Source organism: Sciurus vulgaris, assembly GCF_902686455.1.
Source record: "Sciurus vulgaris genome assembly, chromosome: 1".
NCBI lineage: Eukaryota > Metazoa > Chordata > Mammalia > Rodentia > Sciuridae > Sciurus > Sciurus vulgaris.
The window spans coordinates 19,179,196-19,198,215 of record NC_136461.1 but is presented as its reverse complement, the minus strand read 5'-3'; the positions used below and the strand labels follow the sequence as shown (position 1 = coordinate 19,198,215).

The window sequence follows — 19,020 nt, the reverse complement described above, 5'->3', positions numbered from 1 at the left end:
ACACAGGTGGAGCTGGGTGAACAGGTTTAATGTGTAACAGTAGGCCAGGTGGGGAGGACAAGACCCCAAGGCCCCAGCCCTTCTCCCATGATGCCCTGGGATCTGTGTGCCTGGGCCAATCCTGCCTCTGCCCCAACCCTGAGGCTCCCTAGTCCCAGGGAAGGGCGGGAAAGGAAGTTGGATGGCTGGGGGCTCAGCCCCAAGAGTTCAGGGAGGCAAACACAGGAGCTAGTTGAATTTGGCCTTGGAGAAATCCATCTCCGGATGCTGATCCATGAACCTGGAGAAGTGGAAGGAGAAAGTAAAACAGGCAGTCCTCCCTAAGCTAATGGTCTCCCAGTTTAGATATCACGTCTAACCTCTTTAGAACCCTAAGGAACCTGGAGGCAGGTTGGGAAGGAGAGGGGTCCCAGGTGCCTGAGGCCCACTCGAGCCCGTGGCTGGAAACAGGTGCCAACTCTGTAAAAACTTTTCCTGTAGGAGGCAATGACCGCCTGTAACCCCTTGCTTCCTACCCTGAGCCAGCCTTGCCCTAAGGGTGACCTCAGCAAGTGATTAGGGTAGGCAAGCCAAGGTCATAAAGCCATAAACTTGGCTGGCTCATGCTGGAAGGGGACAGATCAACTCCCAAGTCCTGCTGGGTGACCCTACTCGCTGCTGTCACCCAGGTCTGAGCCCTCAGGTACCCACCCTCCCCAAGTCCCCATCTCTTGAGTTGCTCACTTCTTTAGAATCTCCTGTTTCTTTTGCTCATCCGAGGTAGGCAGCCCCATGGACTTCTGTCTCTGGTCATACATCATTTTTTCCACCATGCTGCGTGTCTCACTGTCCAGGTCTGATAGCTACAGGCAGGCAAGGACAATGATGGGTCAATCTCTGAGACCACCTAGGTCCCTCATCTCCCTGCCGAAGCTCTCCCAACCAGTCAGGGCTCACCTTGGAGTTCTCAGGGTTAATCTTCTTGGTATTGATCTCAGGGTCACTGGATACCAAACGGCTCCACCATTCCATCTTATTTATCTGTAAAGAAGAGGACACCCAGTGGAAGGAGGCTGGGGGCCTTCACTCTGCTGCCCCAGCAATCACCCTTCAACCATTCCAGAACCAAATTCCCTCCCATCCACATCCTGCACCTGAGACTCCCATAAGCCTATGGTGGGACCAGAAATACAAAGGAGCCAGATCTCTGTTCTCCGAGCAGCTGGGGAGACAGACACAGAGGCCAACAGTAACAAATAGCATGATAAGGCAAAGAAAAAGCTAGCTATGCACAGTGGCGCACTTCTGTGATCCCAGTGGCGCAGGAGGGTCACAAGTTCAAAGCCAGCCTCAGCAAGTTAGCAAGGCCCTAAGCACTTAACGAGACCCTCCCTGTCTCAAAATTAAAACTAAACAGCGTTGCAAATGTGGCTCAGTGGTTAAGTGCCCCTGGGTTCCATCCCCATACCAAAAAGTAAAGAAAAGAAAAAAGTATGGAGGGAGACAGTCATCTAGGGTGGAGGGAAAGAAGCTAGAGAGTGGAACCAGGCTTCCTGGTGACACATGCTATAGTACCAGCTAAGCGGGAGGTTGAGGTAGAAGGATGGCAATTCAAGGTTGGCCTAGGCAACTCAGTGAAATGTTCTCTCAAAATAAAAAGGGCTAGTTAGTGGTACCTGCTTGCCTGGCCTGTGCAAGGCCCTGGGTTCAATCCCCAGTACTGTAAAAAGCATTTAAAATTTTAAAAAGAAGTTAGAGTGACACTTGAGCTAAGCCTAAGACACAAGCAGTACACCAGAAGGAAAAAAAGGGAAAAAACAAGGAAGGACACTCCACTGGGAGGAACAGCAGGCACAGAGGGTGACTGAGCAGCAGCCAAGGGCTGCCGGTAGGCTGGGCAGACCTTCTGGGCCAGGGGAAGCTGTCCTTGGACCCCCCGAGGCCTTGCAAGACCCCCTTTATTTACTGGTCTCTGTGTCTCAGCTCTCTAGAAAGGGAGTGAGGTAGAGAAGGTCAGCTTCCTGTAGGCGACTTTTCTACATTTTGTTCACTGTTCTCTCTCCAGTCTATAGAACAGCAAGCACATGCATATAGTAGGTGTTCAAGTATGTGTGGAACTGAACGCATGTGCAAACTTGACAGGAAGGCAGAGGCTTGGCACCGAACAGTGTTCAACTCTGACTCATCACAGCTCTTTCCTGATTCCAAAGCCCCCAGCATGGCCCAAGTGGGCCCACAGACCCCACCCCTCTTCCTGCAGCACCCATGCTAGGAAGCAAGGCCTCACGTACCTTCTCCAAATGCACTGTCACCACCTTGCCATCCTCAATGAGCCACGAGCTCTCCTCCACCTTCACTTCATTGTAGAGCTCTCCATCAATGACTGCTGGTTGTCCCTTGAGCCCCACCCTAAGGTGCCGCCGCTGGATATCCACCACCACGTCCTTCCCCTTCAGCCGGAAGTTGACATGAAAGGGCACCGCCAGCTGCATGGGTAAAGGCAGTCAGGAGAGGTCCCTAGGGGCTGCCAAGAACTCCAGGTTGCTTCCCTGACCTCCACCCCTGGCTCCCATCACTCACATCGAGCTCTGACAGGGTCTGGGTCCAGCGGTAGTTGGGCAGGTCAGCCCCATTGCCCAGGTTGGGCTTCAGTTTCCCTTTGTCCTTCTCATCCTCCTCCTCCTCCTCTTCCTCAGCTTCCTGCTCACAATCAGAGGTGCTCAGCTACTTATTTCACAGACAAAGACCAAATCCCACTGGGCATATAGCCACAAACAGACCTGGCCCCTGCCCACTTGGTACAGGGGTAGACAGACCCAACACCCTGGTCCACAGGAACCAGAGGTAAAATTGGTTCTGATCTCTAAGGGGAACTAAGACTATTATACCACGTGACAAAAGACGTGGCTGTGCCCACAGACCCCAGTCTACTTTGGATGGTGCCCTACACAGGCACTGCCCTCTCTGGTTCTTGGATTTCCACACAAGGACTAAGGCTAATGGGAGCATTTTTGTTTTGTTTTGTTTTTGAACCCACATCCATTTGTTCCACATCTGTGAATCGGATCTTGAAGTATGGGGAGGATTCCTGAAGCTGGGGGGTGGGAGAGTGACAAAGGAGGGCATTTCAGAGAGAGGAAGGCTGGTTCCTAAGTGCCACCAATCCATCTCACCTGCTTCCCTGGTGAGCCAAGGCTGCCATTCTTGAGCTGGGCCTCATGATTCTCTGCATCCTTTTTCTGTGGCAAAGGGTATAGCAGTTGGCAACAGAGCCCCCACTTTCCAGTGCCAATTAAAATCTAGGAGGATGAAGAGGGAAGCCCACCCTTACCTGGTCAATCTCCAGCTGCAGCCTCTCTGCTTCCTCGTCTGTCAGCTCCTTGATCTGTGGCCCAGGGGTCTCTGCTTTGGCTTCTTTGGCCAACCTGGCCGCCCTTTCTGCCTTCTCCCGTCGCTCAGTCTCCTGCCGTGCTCGCTTCTCCCGTCGAGCCTTCTGTGCCAGCTGGTTGTGGTGGTTAAAGGTCTGTGTGATAAGCTGGAAAATGCAGAGAAGACAGTAAGGTACCAGAGCAGGAGACAGTGTCCCAAGACCTAAGGTCCAAGTTCATCTCTACCTGCTGGGCACAGGGCAAAGCACTATACCCAGAACCCATTTCCTTGCCTGCAAAGTGGAGATAGTACACTTAGAGAGTAGTAATGAGAATACCTGCAGCCATACACCTGTAATCCAGCAACTTGGGAGGCTGAGACTGAAGAATCACAAGTTCAAGGCCAGTCTTAGCAACCTAGTACAGCCCTAAGCAATTTTGTGAGGCCCTGTATCAAAATAAAATAGGGCTGCAGGTATAGCTCAGTGGTTAAGGCACTTGGGTTCAATCCCTGGTACCAAAAAGAAAAGTGAAGCTGGAGTTAGGGGCATAGTTCAGTGGTACAGCACTTGCCTGAAGGCCCCGGGTTTGATCCTCAGTACCACAAGAAAAAAAAAAAAAAAAAAAAAACAGTAAAGCTGTTACAAGCAGAACTCAAACATCAGCCCCTTTAAGAAGCCCTTCCTGAGCTCTCAGCTCTATGCTTGTCGTTCCTCTACTTCTCTTACCCGTGTGTCCTGTCCCCAGAAGCAAAGCCCCATTGGGCAGCACCACACACAGAATAGCCATATTAGCAGAAGCCAGAGTTTTCCTAGGCGAGAGGTTAGTTTCCCTCTCCCTAACAGCAAGCAATCAGTTTCAATCCCTTCCTCTCCCACTAAGCTTTCCCAGGATGCATCCATTCCACAACCTGCTAAGTGACCTCTCTGCCACTAAAGTGCCCCCTGTTGTCACCTGTCACTATCTGGCTATGAGACTTCAGACAAGTGAACAAATGTGACTCTTTCTAAGCCTCAGTTTCCTTATCTGTCAGGAAGATTGAATATGAAAGCACCCATCCACCCCAGGTACAGTCAGTCCTTGCTTCATCAAAGTCACACATAAAGTACTGGTTTCCCACACCCCCTGGCTAGCTGGGGCTGTGCGTGCATAAACTGGAAGGACTGGGCTAAGCACCTTCACCAAGATAGAAAGACAATGGCAGGCCAGCAGCTCCCAGTGGGGCTCCCTGAATGACAGTCCCAGCATTGCCTGGAACCAATTAGCAATGCTAAATCTCAGGCTCCACTCCGGACCTCCTCAATCAGGAACCCAGGAGTGCAACCCTGAGGTCATCTCTGTGCCTCCCTAAAAGCTCCTGCCATGTTTCCCTAGAACGCCTTCATTCCCACTCCCAGGTTACCCGGCAAGCTCCTACTCGCTCTCCAAGACTAGCTCAAATGTCTCTTCACTTTCCCCTCCAGTCCTTTAGCAGGCACCACATACCCTCAGGAAACCCAATTCCCTGGCCACCAACACATGACACCCACCGAAGCACCTGACCTGGAGGCCTCACAGAATACCCACCATGTGATCAGTGTACATAAACCATCTTCCAAATACCCCTGAACCACACCAGGCGGAGGAGGGGGTCTGCGAGGGCTCAGGATGACAGAAGGCACTCATAGGCTGCCAGACTTGGGGTTCCGCCAAATGCCTGTGGACTCTCATTCATCTGTGCCCATTCCTCTGGCTACTCCCAATCCCCCAGCCACATGCCATACCATAGGAGTGCCACGCTCTGAAATGCTGACGGAGACCAAAACACCCCCAAAGCACGTGAGTTAATAAAACTATGGGGAGGGTGAGAAATGAGCCACCTGAGAGCCATTCTGTTGTCAAGAGGAACAACAGGTCATGAGACATGACATAGTAGACTGTTCCACCACAGGGCCTTGCCCAAGTCCCTAATCGGGGGGACCTTGAACTCAAGCCATTTGCCAACTAGTGGCCAAGGGGAGGAGTGAACAGGGCCCTCCCTCTCCCAGCTCTGTGAATCATGTCACATCCCATTTGTCCTATACCTTCCTGGAGGTTAAGTGAGGGCAGAGGTGAACCACTGTGCCAATCACAGTGGCCTCTGACCCCTCCTCCTCATCTCCTCCCACCAGAATGGCAGCCTCCCCAAAGGTGCCAACTCAGAGGTTGTTATGGAGTCAAGCTTCAGTCGCTGGACACACCTCTGGAAACCACAGCTCAGCAGGGTGGGAAATGATCGAGGGGGCTGGGCCTGCTGGGTGGGCACATGTGAGTACAGGCTTTCCCTGGCTGGTTGGAGGGATGAGGAATAGAGTAGTTCTCATCAGTCTGGCCAGGGCAGACCTCAAAGTCATTTAAACTGAACCTGAAGGCATGAGGTCCTGAACCCCACCGCCCTGGAGGGAGGGCACCCCAACACAGCGGAGGGAGAGGACACATTCTAATAGTAGACAACAGCGCTGACTCTGGTGGGGATTCTCAACAACGACCCTACCGAATTCCTCCCCACCTGAACAACTCTCCTGTCACCTAGCCCTGCCCTGCCCCACCTACCCTCCCCCCTTCCCACATACCAGAGCCAGGGCTGAACAGTGCACTCACCTCTGCCTCTCACCACTTCCTGGCTGCCCAACAGGGGCCCCTGGAGAAGGACTGAAAGGTGACAGCCGGGGGAAGCCTGGGGAGGCAGGTTCTCACCTAAAGCACAGATCCAAAGGTCCCCAACACTCCAAGTCCAGAACACCACTGGGGGCCACTGCTGTGATGCCCAGAGCCAACCTGTGGGTCAGCACCCACAATCCAGTGTCCTTGGCAACTCTCTCCTCCCCTAAGGCTCCCATCTTGAGAAGTGGAATTACCATTCGTGTGCCCAAGGACACAGCAGAGTAGTCTGTGAGCATCCAGCTGGTACCACTCTCACCAGACTTAACACTGCCATCCTGGCCCCCTCAGGCTGCGCGCCGTTGCTCTCCCTGCCTGGACTTTCAGCAAAGTGGAAACAGCTCCAGTGCAGGACCACCACAATTCCCATGGCCCACAGTGCGGCCCTAGCCCCTCAGCCTCTCTCTACCCAGGTCCTTCTGTCTGTTCTTTGTTGACCTTGACCTGCAAGTTCCTCTTCCTCCTCAGATCAGACCCAATTTGTGCGGGTCATAGGCACGTCCTCTCTTGCAGACTAAGAAATTCCCTCTAGGGCTGGGGTTGCGGCTCAGTGGCGGAGCACTTGCCTAGCGTGTGTGAGGACTGGGTTCAATCCCCAGCACCACATAAAAAACTAAACAAAATAAAGGTATTATGTCCATCTACAACTAAAAAAATAATTAAAAAAAAAAAAAAAAAAAAAAAGAATTGCCCTCTAGAATTTTTTTTCCTACCACAAGTTTCCCTGCCTGTGCATTTTCTCATGGTGTCTCCTGCACCTGGGACGCTGACCTGCTCCTCAGCTGTCCCAATCCCACCTCAGTTTTCACACCACTCAAGTGCTGCCTCCCCCCCAAAACCTTTCCTGGTTCTCATCAACGAAGTACCTTCTCTCTTCCTGAGGACGCCACAGCCCACCTCAACCCTTCTGAGAGCACCTTCCTCCTTGAGCTGAACTGCCTGAGACGCTGCCACAAGGCCCTTAGAAACACTACCCTGGCCTGATTAATCTTTCAACACCCCAAATACCTCAAACATTTTTCTGGGGGAAGAATTTTATGAAACAGTTCTTGCTAAAATGCTTATCCACTGAGAACAATACAAACATAGAAAATTTAAAGAACAATGTCACAAATCCTCGTATAGCCTCTACTGAGAGCCAAGGACGGACAGACACACAGAAATGAGACTCACTTAAAAGTAGGGACAAAGGATTTGAGAACTGTAGTATGGCATAACGGAGATGCAGCCTATGACAGTAATCCACACGGCATGCACAAGGAGTGGAGAGAGGGCCTGACTGGAGCTGGCAGAGTTTCATCTTATTATCAGGAGCCAAACTAGCCCGTGTCCTTTGACACAGATTTCTCTCTTGGCTTAACTCAGTAAGAACAAGTCCAAGTGCCTGAAACACAGTTTACTCAAATCCATGAGTTTATAACAACAATGGGGGAAAACCCACCTCACTGGTCACCTTTGGAACATGACTAGGAACCAAGTAATCATCCCAAAAGCTGTAAGGAAAGAGCTTTTCCTGTGTGTGCTCTGTCTGTGAGTCAGGTCTCAGGTAACCAAATGGTTGGTGAGGAAAGTGTTACCAAGGAAAAGAAGAATAAAAGTATCAGCACTTTGCAAACCTCAGGAATGAAATAGATGTAGGAATGATTAGTAAGTGTTAACATCACAAAAAGAGAAACAACCGAGGGGGATCAGACTGGGATCAGTGGTAAGTGCTGGCCTACCAGGGCCAGGCCCTGGGTTCAATCCCCAGTACCACGGAGAGAGGGAGAGGGAAACAACCAAACATTCTGTGCTTCCTCATAGAGAACACAAGACCATCTAAAAACTAACTCTGGGGAGAGGAAAAACAAAAATGAAACAAAACTCACCTGAAGCAAATCAAACCTTGAAATACACCTACCAACATACAGGAAACCCAAAGGACAAAAATACATAATAAAACACCGCAGGGATGCAGGATACAATCAGTAGTACAAACAGTACTCGGTCTTTGTCCCGGGTTCCTGTGCAGAGTTCCTGAATCCTTTGGAATTTCCTAGTAAAAAGAGCCTCTTTTATTCTAATGAGACTGTTCTTGTTAGGACTCTACAAGCATAACTTCAGGATGAAGACTAGTTGCCAATAAGACCAACCAGGATCAGAGGGTTGGATCTAGCAGACCCACTCCCCAACCCCCTAGTAAGAGAGAAGACATGGAGACTGAGTTGACTGACAATGGCCTGTGATATAATCAATCACACCTATGTAATGAAACTTCCATAAAAAAGCCTAACGCTGGGTGTGCTGGCACATGTACTAATCCCAGTGGCTCAGGAGGCTAAGGCAGGAAGATCACAAGTTCAAAGCCAGCCTCAACAACTTAGCGAGACCCTGTCTCTAAATAAAATATCAAAAAGCAGGGCTGGGGATGAGGCTCAGTGGTTAAGCACACCTGGGTTCAAACCCTGATATCAAACAAAACAAAACCCTAACGATGGGGTTTGGAGAATTTCCAGGTTTGTAGATACATCAAAGTGCTGAGAGGAAGTGAGAGTCCAGAAAGGGCAGAGTGGCTGTGCACCCCACACTTGCCCTATCATTATCTATTTGGCTGTTGTGAGTTGTGTCTTTCATAACACTCTGATAATGGTAAGCAGAGCAGTGAGGAAAGCACTGTCCCAAGTCCTATAAGGAGGATCACTCAAGACCAAGAGTTTGAGGTCAACCTGAGCAACACAGGCAGGTACAGCACTCACAATCCCAGCTACTTGGGACTCTGAGGTAGGAGGATTGCAAATTTAAGGCCTGCCTCAACAATTTATTAAGACCCTGTCTCAAAATAAAATAAAAAGAGCTGGGGTATAGCTCAGTGATAGAGTTGCCCTGGGTTCAACCCCCAGTACTGCAAAGAAATAAAAATATGTTTTGGCTCAATAGTAGAGCGTATGCTTAGCATATGTGAAGTCCTGAGTTCTATCCTGAGCACTATAAAAAATTTTTTTTGTAGTGCTAGGGATGGAACCCAGGGGACTTAACCACTGAGCCACATCCCCAGCCATTTTTATATTTTATTTTGAAATAGGGTCTTACTAAATTGCTGAGGCTGGCTTTGAACTAGCAATCCTCCTGACTCAGCCTCTCAAGTTGCTAGGATTATAGGCTTGTGCCACCACACCCAGTCACAAAAATATTTTTGAAAAGTCTCCCACACATGGAGCTAGGGTTGTAGCTCAGTGAGTGAGCACTTGCCTAGCATATGTGACGCCCTGGGTTCAATCCTCAGCACTGAATAAAAATAAATAAAATGCAGGTATTGTGTCCATCTACAACTAAAAAAATTTTTAAAAAAAGATCTCCTACAGACTTTTCTTGATCAGCTATTTAATTTACATATATGAGTAAAACAGATGGTACAATTTGGTTTTCTTACAAATAAATATCCAGTTCTAGCAACATGACTTATTAGAGGTCATCCTTTGCCTACTGAACTAAACTACCACACTGGCCTCATTCAACCCTCGTGCATACCAGACTTCATTTCTGGATTCTCCATTCTGCTTCACTGGTCCACTTCTCCCCTCAGACAATACTGCACTGATTTGATCACCATGGCTTAACTGAAGTCTGTAATTCCTAGCCCCAAAAGTTATTAAAAAATATTTTATATTTTTGGTTTGTGATATGTAGATATAGTCTTGATTACTCACACTTGGTATGAAGATTGATATAATTTCTCTATAGAAATATTAATGCATTTAATTAGAGGATGCTATTTCTGACCCCTGGATCAGGGTACCCTGAATGCAATATGCACAGTATATGCAATAATCTTGGCTCCCCGAAGTCCAAAGAATTCCAAATCCCAAACACATCTGGCCCCAAGGAGTTAGGAAAAAGAATTATGGTCTGTATTCTCATATGCTTGTCACTTCATCTATTACTGCCTTTTCTTTCTTTTTTTTTTTTTTTTTGGGGGGGGGGGGAGGTGTGCTGGGGATCGAACCCAGGGCCTTGTGCTTACAAGGCAAGCACTCTACCGACTGAGCTATCTCCCCAGCCCCAATTATTGCTTTTTCTTATCTTCTAAACAGCCCTCTGATATAAAGATCACCCCTCACAAGCAGGAAAATTAGGCTCGGACACTTAGTGGTCATGAGGCCACACAGTTGTGAAGTGGAAGGGATGAGGAGACAGGATCCAGAAACATCTGTCCAACTCCAGAGGCCACGCCCTTAATACCTGCACTTGGAAATGACGCATCTGGTGGCTCTGTGCATAGTATGTGGTCAACTGAACAGTTACCGTGCTATAAATGATGACCGAGTGGCAATGCTAGATAGGTTTCTGCCTCAAAATCTCACCAATCTCCTGGGAAAGAGTGATCGATCCCAAGAGAAGACAGCCTAGAAGCATGAAAACCTCTAAGAAGGGACCAGTAGGCATTTATTATACACTAGCTACCATCATCCCAGGGTAGTTCTGAAATACTACTTCTCAATGTCATTGAGGGCTGGAGTCGTGGCTCAGTGGTAGAGCACTTGCCTAGCATGTGTGAGGCACTGAGTTCAACTCTCAGCAACGCATGTAAATAAATTAATAAAAATCAATGTTACTGAATTCACCTCTCAAAAAAAAAAAAAAAAGATTCACCTCTCTCTCTTCTCCCAGCTACCTCCAACTCAGCCTTCACGAGTCAAATATCACTTCATCAGGAAATCTTTCCCAAACCCCAACCTAGGTTAGTCCCTAGGTTAGTCCTTGTTTTGTGTCTCCAGATCACCTGCCCTCCACTCACTACTTTCACACAGCAATTTTTTCTTTTTTTTTTTTTTTGGCTACAATATGAGGGCCATAAAAACAAAGACCAAGACTATATGCACCACTATAATCTTGAAGGGTGTGCCTTAAAACCTAACACAAAGTATTAAGAATTCAGTAAATATTCACTGAACAGCCAGGAGCAGTGGCACATGCCTGTAATCTCAGTGGCTTAGGAGGCTGAGGCAGGAGGATCTCAAGTTCAAAACCAGCCTTAGCAACTTAGTGAGACCCTGTCTCAAAACAGAAAATAAAAGGGTTGGAGAATATGGCTCAGTCATTAGTGGTTAAGCCCCTCTGGGTTTAATTCCTGGTATACCACACCCCCCGCCCCCAAATCACTGCAAGGTGTAGGAATATAGCTCAGTGGGAGAGCACTTCCCCAACATGATGACAGCCTAGGTTCAATCCCCACCACTGAAGGAAAAAAAAAAAAAAAAAAATCATTGGAAATAGGTCGATAAAGCACCCAGCAGGGCTTTAATGACAACCTGCTTCCCTTCTGTCAGGCTTCTGCTAAAAGGAGATCAGGTCACCTTTTCTTCTGAAGACAAACACCTGCCCAAGTAGGAGTCCCCAGCACTCACCTTCTCTGCCATTCCCTCTTCTCCTCCAATGAAAAAGTCTGTTTTGCGTCGAAGGAAGCTGAAGAAGGTGTTCACAAGCTGAAAGACACAGGAGGAAGACTTGGGACTGTGGGGTGCCGTGACGGGGGCCCTCAACTACACCTACGTTAACTTCTTACTCTAGGAGGAAACTTGGTTCCTGACCATTTCATCTCTGAGCCTCCCAAATGAGACATCTTCCCAACAAACCCCTTGGCCATTTGCACCAGGAAGCCTACCCTAACCTTATCTAAACCACCCGAAAGAGCATTCACATTTCCTACTTGTATCTGTGTGCCCACCTCACTTTCCTTGTAGTGCAGAAGCAGCCTGAGCCTATGGAACACTGTTCCTCTACATCCAGGCCTCACATGCCTGGGCCTAGCTTTTGTCTTCCGAAAGTATTTAAAAGAAAAAAAAAAAAAAAGTTTCATTGAGAATCTACTTAAGTAACTAGGACAGAGCCAAGAGGAGGGGAGCAAATGAAACCACTTCAAAAGTTAAGATGGACTAACTCCATTTGGGGTACCAAATAACCAAGTCATTAAGTGCATGGGTTTACACATTAAATTGATTCACTAGGTGACTTGGGGGAATTTTTTTTTTTTTTTTTTAAACTCTGTAACACTGCAGAACCTAGATCTAGATCCTTGGAGGATCAAATGAGGTAATGGAGGAGAGCAATGTCTCTCTTAACAAAACACCCCAATGACAGAGTGGGTAGGAACCATGAACCATGGCATATTCTTTCTACATCCATGACTCAGACATGGTGGTCCCCACCTTATGACAGTTCAACTTTACGATGACATGAAAGCAATTTGCATTCAGTACAAATCTAATTTTGAATTTTGACCTTTTCCTGGGCTAGGGATATGTGGTGTGATTCTCTTGCAATACTGGGTCATGATCCTCAGTTCCCAGTCATACACTCCATCATGAGGGGAAACAACCAGCAATCCACAGTGTACCGTGTTGCTAAGCTATGACATTCAGTAGGTTTGATGTATTAATGTATTTTCCACTCAGTATTTCCAACTTAGCTAGGTGTGGTGGCATATACCTGTAATCCCAATGATTTGGGAGAGTAAGGCAGGAGAATCCCCAGTTTGAGGCCAGCCTCGGCAACTAAGGGAGGTCCTGGGTAATTTAGCCAGACTCTGTCTCAAAACAAACAATAAAGGGCAGGGGAGATAGCTCAGTTGGTAGAGTGCTTGCCTCGCAAGTACAAGGCCCTGGGTTCAATCCCCAGCACCGCAAAAAAAATAATAATAATAATAAAAAATAAATAAAAAGGGCTGAGGATGTAGCTCAGTGATAATGTGCCCCTGGGTTAAATCCCCAGCACAAAAAAAAAAAGTATTTCCAATTTACAGTGGCTTCCTCAGGACACAACCCCATCGTAAATCAAAGAGCAACTGCACATGCTAGCCAGGCATAGTGGTGCATACCTGTAATCCCAGGGAGGCTGAGAGGACTGCAAGTTAGCCTCAACAATGTAGGGAAACCCTGTCTCAAGTAAAAATTTAACAATGACTGGAAATGTAGCTCAGTGGTAGAATGCTTGCCTAGCATGCAGGAAACTCCCTTTTTCCTTTGGTACTGGGGATTGAACCCACAGGCACTTAACCATTAGCCACATCCCTAACCCTTTTTATTTTTTATTTTGAGACAGGATCTCACTAAATTGCTTAGGGCTCACTAAATTACTGAAGTTAGCTTTGAATTTGTGATCCTCTTGTCTCAGCCTCTGGAGTCACTAGAATTACAGGTGTGCCCCACCTCCTCCAGCAGGAAAATTCCTTTTATTTGTCAAATGGCTCCAAATCAGATACTAGAACTTAACAGTTCCAATTCCTACTTTTAAACACTTTTTCTATTCATTCAAAAATGAACTCACTTCCAAATCTATTTTGTAAAAAAATAATAATAAAAAGACAAATCCAGGGCTGGGGAGATAGCTCAGTTGGTAAAGTGCTTGCCTTATAAGCACAGGGCCCTGGGTTCAATCCCCAGCATGGCAAAAAAAAAAAAAGACAAATCCATGGGGCTGGGATTGTGGCTCAGTGGTAGAGCACTTGTCCACCATGGGTGAGGCACTGGGTTGAATCCTCAGCATCACATAAAAATAAAATAAAGGTATTGTGTCCATCCACAACTTTAAAAAAAAAAAAAAAAATTAAATCCATTTTGTGTCAAAAATATAGGGAAACAGAAGTAGACTTTTTTTTTGGTACTGGAAATTGAACCAAAGGGCATTTAACCACTGAGTCACATCCCCAGCCCTTTTTGTATTTTACTTAGAGACAGGGTCTCACAGAGTTGCTGAGGGCCTCACTAAATTGATGAGGCTAGCTTTGAACTCACAATCCTCCTGCCTCAGCCTCCCAATCCACTGGGATTACAGACATAGGTGTAAATCCTGCAAGACTTTTCACACTTGCAAATTAGACTTCCCTTCCCAGTCCTGAGAATGGCACATGTCTGAAACCCAGCTACTCAGGAGGTTGAGGCAGGAGGATTCCAAGTTCCAGGACCACCTGAGCAATTTAGTGAGACTCTGTCCCCGAAATAAAAAGGGCTGATCACAAGTTTGAGGCCAGTTTTAGCAACTTTGGTAGGCCCTGAACAATTTTGTGGGAACCTATCTCAAAATTTAAAAATATTAACAAAACAGAACTGGAGATGTAGCTCAGTGACCACCTGAGTTGTTCAATCCCCAGCACCAAAGAAATTTTTTTTTAATATTAAAAATGGATGGGAATGCAGCTTAGGGGTACAGCATGTATGTGCCAAGTACACCTGACACCCTGGTTTAAATCCCTAGCACCACAAAACAAAAACAAAACCTTCCTCCTCAAAGGGTTTAGAAATACGTGGTTACCACAGGAACCTAATGGAAATGGAAAGCTCAGAGAAAACCTGTCCCCAGTGAGACACAAAATCAGCAATGGACTGTGGAAAGTACACTGGCCTAAGGAGCCTGGTCCTGCCTAAGTCAAGAGATTGGCAGATGATCTTACGACAAATCCCTATTACTCTCTGACCCTCATCTACATTATAGAACTCAGAGTTCTGCCCTGATTTCAATAGGCTTTTCTACCTCTTTCTGTTCAAAAAAAAAAAACCAGGTAGAGGACTGAATGTGTAGCTCAGTGCTGGGGTGGTTGCCCTAGCATGCACAAGGCCCTAGCTTTGATCCCAGCACGGGGGGGGGGGGGGGGGGGGGGGGGCAGAGACAGACAGAATCTGTACTAATTGATCCTTATCATTCATACACAATGTGTTATTGGGTCTGGTCAATTAACAGGAATTATGTGTTTGAAATGTTCTTTCTAAGTTCCTTGACGGTAAGACCAGGTTTCCACTCCTGTATCTATGGGATCCAGTCTCCGGAATGTCTAGCACACATTAACCACTCATGACAAATACTTGTTGAATGAACACGTCTTGTTACTGAGAACTCACTATCCTTCACTTCAAAACACAACTTTCCTCCAATTCAAGAAAACAGGGATTCGCAGTTCCATCTCACAAAGAACTGAAGATCGGACAAATGGTAAGGTCCCCAGTTGATAAGGTGGTGGAAACCAATTGTGAATACACGTTTCCTATTCCCCCAAAGCCTAAAAAGGACACGTGCTAACACCACTCTGTTAGCCCGCCCCCGCTACCCATACCCCGTACAGACTGGTAAGCTAGCGCCAAGTCTGGGTAGATGGAAAATCACAACGTCTGAGATAGTTCAAAGGATGCTCTTCGGCCATCCAGGAGGAAACGGGGCCAGAAGCGTGTGTAGTACCCAGGGAGGGATCCTACGGCTTTAGGGGAGACCCAGGGGCGAGCTCGAGGACGCCAGAATTTCTAAAATAGGAACTACCAACGAGCGCCGGAGGCCCGGGACTGATACCGGAGGGGTGAGCCCCCCACGGGGTGGCCCGACGGGAAGTTGGTACACGGCGAGAAAGTGCGGGAGATCCCACCGGCCCGCGAGCCCCAAGGGTCGATCTCGGCTCGCAAAGGCAAAGAAGGGCGGAGGGAGCGTGGCCAGGGCCGCTGGGCCAGGTGGGCCCACGCCGCGCGGGCCGTTACCTCCTGCACGCCGCCCTCGTGCTGCTGCGCCATGGCCAGCAACATGCCGTCGAACCGCTCCTCCTCCTGCTCCCCGCCCATTGCGCCGGCCCCGACACACGCTCCAAGCTCCGCACTTGCGTCCCGCGCTCTCTCGGCTCCTTCGAGTCGCGTCGGCCCAACGGCTCCACTAGTCCCCCTTCCGCAGAGGAGCCGGAAACACGCACGCGTCCGTCCGTCCAGGCCCGCCTTCCTCGTCTCTTCCCGCCTCCCTCCCGATCCGCGGCCATTGACCGCGCGGCAGATAGCCCGCTTGGCCGGCCATTGGTCGACGTGCTGAGCCAATCAACGAGTGCGTCCGTGGAGTGGTGGGCGGAGCCGAGGGCCCGGGAGTTTGGTTTTGAGTTGCTATAGTCACCGGATGCTTTGGAGCCTTCTAGAAAGCCCTGGGCTCAAATGTGGTGGAGATGGCAGTTACAAAAGGACAAACTTTGTTCCTCTACCTTGCTTGTGATCTCCCAGAACTTATAGAACAATGGAACTGAAAATGTCTTTTGTCATTTCTTCCAACTACGTGAAGAAATTGAGACCAGGTAGAAGGCAGTTGTGTAAGGGACAACCTATCTTCATCATTGTCATCACTCTTCATGGGCATTCAAACTGTAGTTGCACAGGACCCCAGGATTGGAAGGTTTTTACACTTGGTTTAATGCTTTTCCATTGCAGCCTTGAAGTTCTTAATAACTTTTTAATTAAAATTTTTTTGTCCAGATGAACCGAACTTATATGCGGAAAAAAAAAAAAAAAAGGAATTGCATTGGCCCCCACAAATTATGTGACATGTGCTGTTATTGACTTTCACTCCCGTTAATATGAGGGACAGATCCGAACTGTCCTCTTATGCAACGAACCTTATCATCTTAGTCTTAAGGAATTTTCCTATAACATGTTTCTGGATTACTCCCTTCAACTTACAGGCATGCTTTAATGTTACTTTTTTAATAATTCTGTGACCTCAGTTTCTTCTGTTATCTTCCTAATTTTCAGTGCATGTTCACAGCAAGACTTGAAGATGGCTGTTCCTGTTGTTCCACTTCCTCACCTTCCATCTCTCTCAATTTACTCAAACTGGGTTTTTTCCTTTGTTTTTGGATAAGGGTATTGAACTCAGGAGCACTTTACCACTGAGCTACATCCCCAATCCTTCCTATTTTTCTGTTTTGATACAGGGTCTCACAGAGTTGCTCAGGCCCTCACTAATTTGCTGAGGCTGACCCTGAACTTGTGATGTTCCTGCCTCAACCTCCCAAATTGCTTGGATTATAGGCATGCACCACTACACCTGGTTCAACTGTTCTTTTCCTTAAAAGACTCAAATAAGGTTACAGTGCTACATCAGCCAAAGCTAATAAACCACAGTTCTCTTACTAGACCTCTCAGCTGAGAACATGACCAACATTGATAACTCCTCCCCACCACATATAACAAATTAATTCCTCCCACAGTCTTCCCCATTGAGCTAAATGATCTCTTCAAGTCCCCCTTGGCCAAAGCCAAAACTTTCACCCATTCACTCATTTGCACAAGCTCAAATGTAGCTCATCTAATCTCTTAGTAAGTTGTCAGCACTTCATTCAAAATATACCTGGATTCTGTCCCCTTCTTACTGTGAAGAAAGGTGCCATTAGTACTCCCGTCTAAGCCAGGGTCACCTTTTCCTTGGGCAACCATACCTACAATTTCCTGGCTGATCTCCTTACCTCTTTTCTTTGTCCCTCTGCCGTCCATCCTACCCGGCAACCACAGCAGTCCTTCTGAAGTATAAGCTAGATCTTGTTCCACCCTTGCTTAAAATGAGCCCTTCCATGAATTGCCATTGCATTCAGGATAAATTCCAAACTTCCAGGCGTGACCCCCTAAGAAACAACACCATCAGGGCCCTGCCCACCTCTTCATCTTGTCCTGCTCTCCGTTTTACTCACCAGCCTCCTTCTCACAAGCTTCCTTTAGCTCCTCACATGTCCTGCCATAACTCGTAGGCCTTTCCCTGCCAAATCCTTCTCATCCATTAGGTCACAACCCAAATGCCACTTGTGTGAGGGCTTTACTGAACCTGATATACAGATGAAGTCTCCACTGCCATGATTTTTTGCTTTCAAAGTGCCCTCTGCTCAGTCAGGCGCCATGGTGCGTATCTGTAATCCCAGCAGCTCAGGAGGCTAAGCTGGGAGAATCACCAGCTTCAGCAATTGATCAAGGCCCTTAGCAACTAAGAGAGACTCTGTCTCAAAATAAAAAAGAGAAAGGACTGGAGCATGTGACTCAGTGGTTAAGTACTGATTAACCACTGGTTCAATCCCCAGTACCGGGAAAAAAAAAAAAAAAAAAAAAAAGTACGCCGTTCATTTTTTTTGTTACTTACTACAATTGAAATATATAATTAAGAAATTTTGGTTCCACATCCATTTCCCCTCACTAGAATATAAATTTCATAGAAGCTAGCACTTGTGTGATTCATCTAAGCATTTAGCTCAGAGCTCCAAACATTGTAGAACCTCAAAAAAATATTTGGAGGGCCAGGTACAGTGGCACACACCTGTAATCCAGTGGCTCAGGAGGCTGAGGCAGAAGGATTACAAGTTTAAAGCCAGCCTCAGCAATTTAGAGAGGCCCTAAGCAACTTAGCGAGACCCTGTTTCAAAAGAAAACATAACAAGGGCTGGGGTTAGGTGCCCTGGGTTCAATCCTAGGTACCCCCCCCCAAAAAAAAAATAGAGGAATGAATAAATGGTCTTTTCCCAATGTCATTGACTAATTGTATATAATATCAGTAAAGTTTACTGACTTCTTATTAAGTGTCCAGTACTGTACTAAATACTTATTTGGCTGAAAATCCCCTTACAGTGCTCCTATGTTATAAATACTGTTTTAAGTCTCATTTGAGAATGCAGTGGAGAGAAATGAAGTTATGTACCCAAGGTCACACAGCTGGAAGGGGAGAGACAGGATTCAACCCTGTCAGCCTGACTCCAGAATCCACTTCTTGCCACTTCACCTTAGGGTTCTACCTCCCTGAACTGACGTTCTGATTTTAGAGATCAGTCCCAGGCACTTCTATAGTGTGACTCCTCCCTAAGAGACCAAGGACTGATCTTAAGACTGGTGAATTCACCAAGATAATAGATGGTGCCCAAGAAACCCTCTCAGTGGAAAGTCTGGTGACCTCTGGCTCTATCTGCATTTGAACACTCCTCACAGCAGCAGGTAAGTGGGTGACCTTAACACTTAGTGACCCTCGCTGTGCAGGGCCAGAGATGTTATCCCAATATAAATGATTCCCAAGACACCTGAAATATGTGGGTGGTGGAGGAGAAAAAGTGTATGTGTGACGCAAGATACAAATCTTTGCAAAATTCTTTCAGGCATCACGTGTAAATTGTTGTTTCATATTGACGCCAACTCAAATAGGAAGTTCTCTCTTATAAAGAATATACAGGGGGGCTGGAGTTACAGCTCAGTAG

The 19,020-nt window shown here is 47.3% G+C and overlaps 1 protein-coding gene and 1 pseudogene across 2 annotated transcripts in view; both read right to left on the bottom strand.

Annotated features, from left to right (window-relative positions):
* LOC306646602 (14-3-3 protein sigma-like) overlaps positions 1–19,020 on the bottom strand; it is a 229,410-nt pseudogene that overhangs the window by 168,172 nt on the left and 42,218 nt on the right. The gene's annotated exons all lie outside the window — the stretch shown is intronic.
* Positions 12–15,719, bottom strand: NUDC (nuclear distribution C, dynein complex regulator). The gene is made up of 9 exons (XM_079115096.1): positions 15,521–15,719; positions 11,411–11,488; positions 3,311–3,514; positions 3,153–3,218; positions 2,560–2,679; positions 2,271–2,465; positions 937–1,020; positions 724–842; positions 12–280 (listed from the first exon to the last, which is right to left on the bottom strand). The coding sequence occupies exons 1-9, from the start codon at positions 15,599–15,601 to the stop codon at positions 229–231; spliced, it is 999 nt and encodes a 332-aa protein (XP_078971222.1). The 5' UTR covers positions 15,602–15,719; the 3' UTR covers positions 12–228.